The following is a 10,982-nucleotide window of genomic DNA, read 5'->3' as shown; positions in this document are numbered from 1 at the left end:
TAACAGTGCTCTATGCATATGTAAATATAAGTATTTTTGCACAAAAGACCGTATAAGATATGATAAAGATAAGAAGTTATTCTAGAAAACAATTTAAACAAGTTTAAATTTTAAATTAAAACGAACTCTTTTGAAACGAAACAACGCGTACTTTTTGCTGCTACTTTCTTTGTGTCGTTTCGCTATTATTTTAAATAAACTTGCACTTTGTAAAAAAATCTTAACAAATTATTTTGCAAAGTTTCTCTCAACTATACATAATAGATCTTTTAGATTTATGTATCTAAATTTGCGCGAATGGAACAATTCAATGGACAAATTAAAATTGTCTAAAAATAAATGTAAATTTTTTTTAGAAAAAGACTAGGTTACACATTTCTGCACAGTCAATAATTGTAATAAAATGCAGCGAAGATAAGAGTTTTAATCTAAATTTTAAGTAGAGTGCAATAAACTCATTGAAATTAACTATTGCCTGGATTAATCTTATTAATCTTTAACTACTTGCGTGAGATATTTTAAACCACAAGAAGTGTTCTAACTAATAATAATTATTGAACATTTTTCTTTCGCGTAGAAATTTATTAATAACATTAACTACTAACAGCTAACGTTTATTAACTACGTGCCTCGTACGAAGACACAACGTAATGCAGGAATAATTTTAAGGTAATGACATTCCAAAGCGGAAGAAATTTAAGTGCAGTGGCGCAGATTTCCAGATGGTCGCGGTCAAATTTATCATAACAGTTTTAAACGAGTCAATAAAATGAGTTTCCTATCGGTATACATATATTACGCGCATTAGCTACATTTAATAAGACACGCGCTCTTCCGAGCGATGATTTAGTGTTCGCTGCCGCATTTATTAGCCATCGGATAGAAATTCTCATGAAAGTAACACAGACCGCGTTGCATTCTATTAAAGCCAATAATTCAATGATCGAGGACCTCATAAGATGCTAATATATACATTGAATCGCGCTGATTATCGATTAGTAAATAAATCTAAAAGAGAGAAAGAGAAGGATAAAAATTCGTTTATAAAAATTATAAACAAATAAAATAAATTGAAATTATCGTCAAATTATTTGATAGCATGACATATATTTCCTTACAGCTAATAGTCTCTAAAATTTGTGTCAACGGTAATTAATTTTTATTTTTAAATAAAAGACCTGACTATTTCAACGTTTAATCATGAATTTAATTTTGTAGAAAAAAAAGGACAAATATACAAGTTATTTAACTTAAAGAAAGGAATACTGCTTATTTTTTCTTGGGCAAAAAAGTTTATGATAATTTGTCGACATTATAAGCAAATATTAATTTTTTTACACAACCTTGTTTAAAAATTAGTAAAGACAGAAACAATATTTAGCATCTTATTTCCATTTTAAATATATATATAAAAAAAAAAACAAATTAATTAGTTATATTTTTTCGACGAAGAAAATTTTTATAAAAGATCCCTGAAATCAATTTTAGCAATGGAAACATAAAAGTTTACGTCTAAAACATAAAAAAAATCAAAATGCTATCTCATACTTTATATGCTTGATATCTTTGAGCCCCTCCTTTATTTCCCGTTTTCATTTATGTGACAATGGCAGGAAGAGAGTTAGAATACTTAGAAACTGCATAGAATTTCGTATTCGAGTGATTAGCATGGCCGCATCAATATCGAATGAGATTGCATCAAAGAAATCTTCGAGACAATGGCACTCTGTTCCTTTACATCGCCGCGTACCTAAGCAACAATGCAAGGCCGGCATTCGCATGTATGATATTATTACTTCGGTTCAATTGTACGTCGTTGCGTACAATTCAATTAGGTATTATGACTCGGCGCCTCATGCATAATTATTTGACCGATAATTGTTTGCCAGGAAATGTTGTATGCAACCTTACAGTTTTCAGATTTTGAGATAAAGAATTGCGAAAAAGAAGATTAACTTCTCACATCTTTGTATGTGTTTGATTCATTGTATTTTTCAAATTTTGAGTTTCTTTTTATTTGTGGAGATTTTACTATTTTCCGAATGAAAATTGTATTCCGCAACGTACCGTGTGATGCATATGCTGTTGCAAAATTATTACGGGAACAAACAAACGGGAACAACTTCGTCATCTAAAAATGTCATTTATTATAATATAAATCTGAGAAAATTTGTGCTACGAACTTAATGATTATGCCCTGGAATCTACGTATCCTGTCACAGCACAACCGAGATTAAGGCTACTAATTATTTGACACAATTATAACGGAATAATTATTAACCCGAGCTGGAAAGAATTCTTCCTACCCTCTTAATCTACCATATCATCCATTATTTCGTTAATATTAATAGAGAAAATTGTCGGGAATCTTTATACATTTTACTTAATTTATTCAGCTCGAAGCGAGATTTAACATAAATTTACATGTAGTTAATTAGTACCTGGCAATTTGAGCGAGGATACGCTGACACCTTTAAGTTTCGTGATCCGTGGCATATTAATTCCGAGAATTAAAGGCGATGTTTTTTTCCTTTTAAGCATAAATTGGAAATAACACATCCCATCGCGATTCTGCACTAGATAATCAGTGTTGAAAAACTGGTGTTGCGGATTTATTTCTCTTTATTTCCGCTATAATTTGCAAGCTTTATCATTATATGGTTTGATATAATATTTAGAAATAGTTAATATTTGGAATAATGCTCATTAATGAGACAAATTAAAATCATAAATTAAAAGAATGGTTTAGAATACGCAATTGTTTCTTTATAGATTTTATATCTTTTATTGCAAAATTGATTACATATCTAAAAATGTTAATTATTATTTTTCTTCTGTGACTGAAACGTCGCAATTCTGCAAAGACGAGTTCAAGGCCGAATTTGACTCTTGCGGAAACGAGTACTTTTTCAATCCTTACTCTGAAGGAAGCAGTTCCAAGTAATGGCATACAGGAAAGAAATGTAATGCGTGATCGCTCAGAGAGCGCGGTTACCCTGGCGGATTAACGTATGCGAGATATCGCCTCAACCTTCGACACTGTCGGTGCGTACACGTGTGCAACAAACTTAATTAACTGAACGCACGTGAGCCGTATCGGCGGCCGGTTGGTTTTTTGTGAATGGAACCGTGAGAGAAGTACGAACTCGCCGGTACGAACGGCTGTGCTCTTATACCCGCGTAATAACCATGATCCGTCGAATCCAGTGGTTCTCATAGCGGAAGATACGAGCCAGTTTCCGGAAGTACGACGACCTCCTGGCGGCTGGTTGCGCCACGAGAGGCAAAGGGCCCTCGTCGTCTCTGATCACGAACATTAGAAATTAGCGGCGCGCAGCTCGGAGCGTTCGGTTAAGCAGGTAAAATTTATCTCGCGCGAGAACATGTGGGAATTTCACCATGTGTGGGAGATCGAACCGGTCGCCCCTCGCGCCGATCGAACACCATCGAGATCTCGATGTGCGTCCACACGAAATACCGGATCAGTCGGTAGCCAGTTTAGTGGTATTTGGCCCATCGAATGGCACAGAAGCCTCCTTTATCAAGCGTCATAGAGTCATGTATGATTTACCTCCAAGAATGCTTCATTTGGAAACTAAATCTCTCACGTGATATGTGGCAATTTGTGCGCGGGAGCTTCATCCGTCTTAAGAGAAATGTCGTATACGCGTGCATAAGTATAGGGAAATGCGCGCATGTTAGATAAATATGTTATCTAACATATGCGTAGAGGAAATATTGGTTGTGCGTCTTATATGTGCACGCAACATCATGTTTCAATATTTCATAATCCTTTACGGTTTTGTGATTTTATACAAATCCTGTACTTGCAAATATACCTTGCCAAAAAAAATAAAAAAACGAAGAATACGCAGATAAAAGAGTTCGCGGATTAAAGAGTTCGAATCATGATCAAAATTATTTTAATTAGATACAATTTGTTAAATTATTGTTCATTATTAAACTATTATTACACTACTTTCGATAGTTTTTCAGATCAATTAGATTTAAAATGATCTATTGATTCCTTCGTCAGTTACGGTTCAGCGATCGGTCATGCTTCATCGAATCTTCGATCAAGATCAATATATATCGATATATTATCGCAAATCCTACCGAAAATGCTCGCCGAACACCCGATATCATTATTATCGTTATTGCATTATTTGTATCGATATTGTATAGTGTATTCAATATACTGGATATAACACAATGAATTCTTTTCAATGTAGGATTAAAATAAAAAGAGTATTGAATAAAATAGCCATCAAATAGTAGCGTATTAAACTTAATTCATTCGCAACTCGACCTTTATTTTCACGTTGAATTGTTTGTCCGAATACTCTGACTAAAAAACAGGATTAACGTCTTTTGTCATAATCAAGTCTACTCGAATGACGTAACGCAATGCTCCTGGTTCACGATTTTGAAGTAAAAGCATTCCTGGATATTGATGATTTCTCAAGAAGACGACGGACAGTCAACATAAAAAGGAATGCTCGTAGCGCGCGCTAACAGCAGCGATTGGACCACTCGAACTCTAGTTCCCCGAGCAAAAACCACGACGTCGATTAACGTGTGACGAAGTGATTTAATTCGAGGAGGGTCACGCGGCTCGTGCCACTTATCTTCTTCGATTCTCGGCAGGAGCGAGAATACGTCATGTCATAAGACTCGGGTGTCGATGGACTTACTCGTAAAAAGCGAATCGCCGTGGGCGAGAACTCCTCCTACTGAGCGCCCGTCTTGTCTTTTGCATAAGCGTCTAGGATTCTGTGCACGCATGAGATTCGACTATAAAGGCTTGCAAGACCTGTTTTCGTGATTACCTCGTCCTGAGGAATCTTGCCACGCGTTGTCCGCCAGGAATAGAAACGTAGACAGTCTTTGTCTGTCTACGTCCGAAGGCAGGAGGGATCTTCAGCAACTTCCGTGGCTTTCTGTGGTTTAGCCGATTGATCGGTAAGTGGAACATGTTCTTACGCGAATCGTAACGACGTGATTCACGTTAACTCAAGTTTCCACGATACATTAACCACAAAAGAAACAACGGCGACTGTTGCATGAACAGTTTCGAGTATAAACGGAGTATTCGCAATTTATATAGAGGTCACTTTACAATGTAATTTTCTATTTAAGGTAGATCTTAAATACAATTTTATCTTTATAATAGACTTTAAATACGTGGTGTGAAATGGATCTTATACAGCGCTGATAGTTTATTTTTGCTTTAATTCTTTGGACGTTGTAACTTGAATCTTGGACTTGTGACGTTCTCGCGAAATCATGAAATGATAAAGAATTGTTCAGCGATGCTATTGGAATACATGCGCTTCCGGAAATTATCGGAAAATGTCATGAATTATGTAATTTGTGCATCTCGACTTTGAATTGCTCTTAACCGGTTTCTATAATATCTGACATAAGTTTCGGAGAATAATCTAAGGCTGTTTAAGGCGTCGTTTATCGGGATCATAATTATGACCATATATGCGAGAGCCGACTATCATAAGGAGTGTCGCAAAATAAACCCGAAGCGTGGGATTCTCTGACGCGTCTACCGTAGAATTTTCTTGAGCTATCAACGTGGAATCTTAATCAACGTCCTGAAGTTTCTCACTGTATCGTTAACTGGATAAAAATAAAGCTAATATATTTAACGAGTACATATTTTTTAATTATTGTATATAGCTTTCTCTTGCGTTATGAAAAGATAGAAAAAGATTTGAAGATATCAAAATGATATATAGGCAACACTTGAGTTTATTCTTCGTCTATTCTTTGTGCGTACGTAAATTACAGCTATATATTTAAATTATTAATATTAACAATACATACACACACACACACATCATTTTCAATCATTTGTGTGACACGTTTATAAGTTATTGACACTGTAGACATGATCTAATATCTAATATATTGAAACGCAAAGGTTTTGAGTTTGTAAAAGAAAAACCATTAATATTGTTTTAGAAGCTGACGATGCTGACCCTCATTATATGTTTGCTGCCTCTAGCGTCGACCGTGTCTGTAGAAGTTGGAGAAATCAGTGAAGCAGAAACTTGGAAGAATTTGATTGTAGACATTGATAATGGCACCTTGAAACACGTTCGATTCGCCGAAAATACCGATTATACAAAACTAAATTTATCAAGTTTTCCTGGTCTTCGCGCGCTGGAGAAAAATTCTTTCGATAATGTACTTGACATAGAATCTCTCGTACTTGCCAATAATTCGTTTACTTCTCTGCCGGACTTCGTATTCTCCAATCTGACAAAACTAAAAAGCTTGTCGTTGTCAGACAATCAAATATCGAATGTCCGGAATTTATTCGTTGGCTTGGAGAATCTGCAGCTGTTGGATATTTCTCGCAACCCTATCAGACACTTTGGAAGGGGCCACTTGTTTAGCCTCACCAAATCTGTCAGAATTCTCACTAACGAAAATATTCTCTGGAGCATCAGCACGGGCGTGTTCGAGAATTCTTTCCTTAAAGACGCCGAGGAGCTAAAACGACTGGCAGCGACGCAAGATCAGGGAAATGTAAAGGAGAACGAAAAGAAGGAGCAGGAAGTGGAGAAGGCTGAGATAGCCACGGCTGAGGAGCCTCAGGATCAAAAGATCGTCGAAACCCTTAGCGAGCACACTCGACTGAAAATTTGCAAGTCTGATGGTATCGTGACATCATTGGAGATTTTTTCGAAGGATGAAGAACTCGTTGAAGGATGCGTACAAGTGCCAGTCGATATCTCGATGCAAGTGAGTCTTGTCGAGCTGGGTATCAAGGGTTTCCAGGAAGACTGGTATCGGTTGCAATCTCTGCCGATCGTATCGTTGGATCTGTCGAACAATGAGATCGCCGAGATCACGAAAGAGACGTTGAACGACCTGCCGTCAGGCCTGACGTATGTAAACTTCCAAGGGAATAAAATACGCAAGATCTGGAGTCAAGTGATTGAGAACGATCACCTGAATGTGCTTAACTTGAGGAACAATCTGATCGAGGAGATCGAGGAGGGCGCGCTCGCGAAGACGAATCTACGCGAATTGTATCTCGCTGGTAATCAGTTGAAAAGTCTGGATTTTGTCTTCAGTCTGCCGAACAGCCTGACCGTGCTTCTAGCGAACGGAAATCATATAATCTCTATTCCCGACGGCGCATTCTCCAAGCTCTTCCGTTTGAACTACCTATATCTCGATGATAATAAAATTGAAGCGGTGCAGAACGACGTCTTCCAAGGTCTGGTATCCTTGCTGACATTAACGTTAGCGAGGAATGATATAAAGACGATCGGACCGAGCGCTTTCAGAGGCTTGAGGACGCTACAGACACTCGATCTCCGCCACAATTCTATACACGATCTGCGGAAGGGTACCCTTGCTGAATTGATAGGTCTGAAGCAATTGAATCTCTCCAATAACAAGATCGTCAAAGCCACGTTTGCCGATCTGGCGCGATCCGTGGACTCCTTGCATCTCGATTATAATGAGATCGATATTCTCGAGGAGGGCAATTTTGTTCAAACTCCAACATCCACCTTATCCTTGACCGGAAACAGAATTTCTAGCATAATGCGTGGTGCCTTCAACCTGCCTACTCTGAGGGATTTATACTTGAACAACAATACTTTGACGACTATCGAGGGTGACAGCTACGAAGGCTTGAACCGGTTAAGGCGTCTCTGGCTTTCAGAAAATAAAATATCCGAGATTCGCAAGGGCGCTTGCAAAAATTTGGGAAGCCTTTATATTTTGGACATATCCAAGAATCCCTTTCAGAAGTTGGAAAATGGCGCTCTTTATGGTCTCAATACCGCCTTTGGCACCAGCTTGTATATCTATCAGAATAATCTGACGGAGATACAAGGCGGCGTTTTCGATGATATTTAAAACTCTCTCTTCTTCAGACTTTTATATGTATGTATATCTCTTCTGTTAAATGTTCTTCAAGAATTACATTATTAATTGCTGGTTATTAATTCACGAACACTTACAAAAAATTTAATTTTATTAAATCACACGATAAGTAAACTTTCATCTGTAATACATATTTATATAAATTTTATAAAAACGCATTTTTTATTTTATCTAGAAACATCAACCAACGTTATAAAAACTCATACAGTGAAAGTATAGAATTTTTTACGTTATTTATATTTGAACGTATTAAAATGTAAATTTGTTAAATTAATTTCGAAAGATATCTTTGCACAATTTGTTGAAGCGAAAGCGTATTATATCACGACATAAATATTTTAATGCATATAACTTTTAAGGTAAAAGATTGACGACGTCTTATAAAAGTATGATAAATGTATTATAAAGTTTGAAAAATGTTACTTTTTGATTGCTTTCACCTGTGTTTTTCCTAATATGTAATTATTTTGCTACACGAATTCTGCACTTTCAAGAAAACGAAACCAAGATGAAGTGAAATTGTAAATTATCAATCAAGCATAATTTACGCCATCATTACAAACGATTGTATACCATTTCTCTTAATATGTATCAATCGAGCGCATCTTCTTCGTGCGATCGCTCGACGGGATCGTTTATAATCGTGTTAATATTTACCCGAGAAAGGCAAACGGACAGAGCAATTTTCGCAAAAGTGACCGATGATTCGCTTTCACCGAACGTGCCCGTGAATACCGTGTAAAAATTGCAATAATAATACTGAAATCTGTTCACAAGAGATGAGACGTGCAACTTGCAACCGGTTGGCCTTGACTTTCACGCGAAACCTTTCAACTTCCAAGTCTGCCGGGCTCTTGAGATCCGTTTGAAGGTCGGTACGCTGTTAGAAATTTTTCTCATTTTTTTTCCACTTTGATCGACTAACGGTATATCGCGGCTGAAGCGTTGTATAAGCAAATTGAGTAATCGAACGTCATCTTCGTGCCTGGAAATTGAGGACCGGAAGATAGTTTTGTCCATTTAAATCACGCTCGACATTAGTGAAAGGGAGTTTGATATAATATACATATAAATATGTATGTGTAAATATTAATTAATGTAAAAATTAAAAAAATTTTTTAAGTTTAAACAACTGGTCATGTTATGAGTCAGAAGACTGATCTAAGTGAGATCGTCTTGTGGTATGTAATATACGTTACACATATAATGATTTCTGTTATTTTGAGACTAAAAGCCAGAGATTGAAACCGGTATAATTTTCCACGAGTTTAGACCTCGAGTTTAGACGCTGTACCTATTATAATTCCATTGGAACCGGATAATCTCGTTTCACGCCGCATCGATCGTGACAATTATGTGTGACAAAACAGACGGGGTTTCCACCGTAAACCGGAAGTCGCTAGTCTAGAAGGCGTACGTAATTACGTAACACGTATTCCCCGGGTTTAATTAACTCGCGGATAAACCTTGAGCGCCGCGCGCTCGTAACGCGCGCAGCGATCTTCCCTTCCTTAAGCAGACAAGTTCTTCGTGATGCCCGGCGGTACGATCTGACGAGTCGATTTGTTTAATTGGATCTCGAGGGGTTTGGGTTAGATCCTCGAGCAGATAGGACTCGCGTCTTTGTTGCATTTCTCAACTGCGATCGCACGTTTCCGATGATAACCGCGCACTGCTAATTGGCGCGAGAGCTTAATGATTCCCCGCGGTTTTCTTTTGCAAGCACCTCTGCTTAAAAGCCCGAATCGGATAAAGTGGATAAAAGTGGTATAAAAAGATATACTCGCGTCCGGTTTCCTGCTCGAATGAACTGCTGTTTACGATTTCACGGCGACCGAGGTCTGTCGAAGAAGCGCTGGTTCTCACATACCGGGTGCTTCTCGTTCCGTAGCGAAGGTCCCGGGCAATTTTGTGGCATTGACACTGAATAGCGCTCGCTACTTCCGGTTTCGTCAACGGTACTCCGTCGAGTTATCGGATGTACTAATAATGGTATAATGACGAAATATCAAGGATTACTAATTTTGCGGCTTACCAAATTTCGTCTGTCAAACCTCAAATTTCACGAATTGATTTATGGACAATATTTTGAATTGGATCATACGTGGAATGTTGTAACTTTATTATATAGCAAAATAATTAAAAATTTTATAGTAAGATTTCATGAATTCTATTGAATAAATATTTATGCCATAATTTACAAAAAAGAAATGCGCGATATAGAAATAAATGTAAAATTGAGACTAATATTCTAACATATTATTAATAATTTTATTTCTTGTGTCAATTTTAATGCTAATTTTAATACTAATTATCAATAGCTATTCTTTTATTTGTGTGGGTATGCGTGCCATTGTGTGATCACATTAAAAGCATTTCGATAAAATAATAAACCTTCAAGCTCACGCAGAAAGCGTAGATATGTAAGTTTAACAGTGCGAAACAGGAAATGCAAAAGTGGAAATTCAATGAATGTCGGCCAGTGGATCTTGCGTCGGCTGAAAGAAAAGGGGGTGCCATCTCGAATCTCTTAAGGTATGCTGTAAGTAGGACAAAGGTACCTTGACTCTCGGGAGAAAGGTCCCGGTGCCCGAGGCCCGAGGTTCGTTGGCCTTCGTAGCCGCTGATGGACAATAGCACGTAACAACCAGAAAGCAGTACGTCCGTTGAATATATTGACTTTGTATTGCTCGTTTTATTGTTAGATCGAATGCATAATCCTAGATATGAATGAAGTGGTGACGCAACATTGCATCATATACGTCGTTTCTCATTTTGAAATATCTGATTCTTTTTTATTTTGATGATAAACGAGTTTCGGAAGAGCCTTAATTATCTAATGATAAACGAGTTTCGGACGATCCTTAACTATCCATTATTGATATTGATATTAATACTACAGTATTTTGTATAATTTTAATTTATAGCAGAATAGATCATTTTTTTATATGATCGACTTACATCGATGATTGATTAAACAACTTAATTGTGATTACCGATATAAGAATTAAAAATAAACGTATTTTGTACTATAAAAGGGGAAATTAGGCCACAGATGATGA

The 10,982-nt window shown here is 37.0% G+C and overlaps 1 protein-coding gene across 1 annotated transcript; it reads left to right on the top strand.

Annotated features, from left to right (window-relative positions):
• The first annotated feature begins 4,462 nt into the window (after positions 1-4,462).
• LOC112455466 (insulin-like growth factor-binding protein complex acid labile subunit) lies at positions 4,463-8,342 on the top strand. Its single transcript, XM_025017401.1, has 2 exons — positions 4,463-4,962; positions 5,977-8,342. The coding sequence occupies exon 2, from the start codon at positions 5,986-5,988 to the stop codon at positions 7,891-7,893; it is 1,908 nt and encodes a 635-aa protein (XP_024873169.1). The 5' UTR covers positions 4,463-4,962; positions 5,977-5,985; the 3' UTR covers positions 7,894-8,342.
• Positions 8,343-10,982: the final 2,640 nt, after the last annotated feature.

Source organism: Temnothorax curvispinosus, unplaced genomic scaffold, assembly GCF_003070985.1.
Source record: "Temnothorax curvispinosus isolate PA1 unplaced genomic scaffold, ASM307098v1 QBEX01006096.1, whole genome shotgun sequence".
NCBI lineage: Eukaryota > Metazoa > Arthropoda > Insecta > Hymenoptera > Formicidae > Temnothorax > Temnothorax curvispinosus.
The sequence above is the reverse complement of the archived record's forward strand: the minus strand, read 5'-3'. Positions and strand labels throughout refer to the sequence as shown.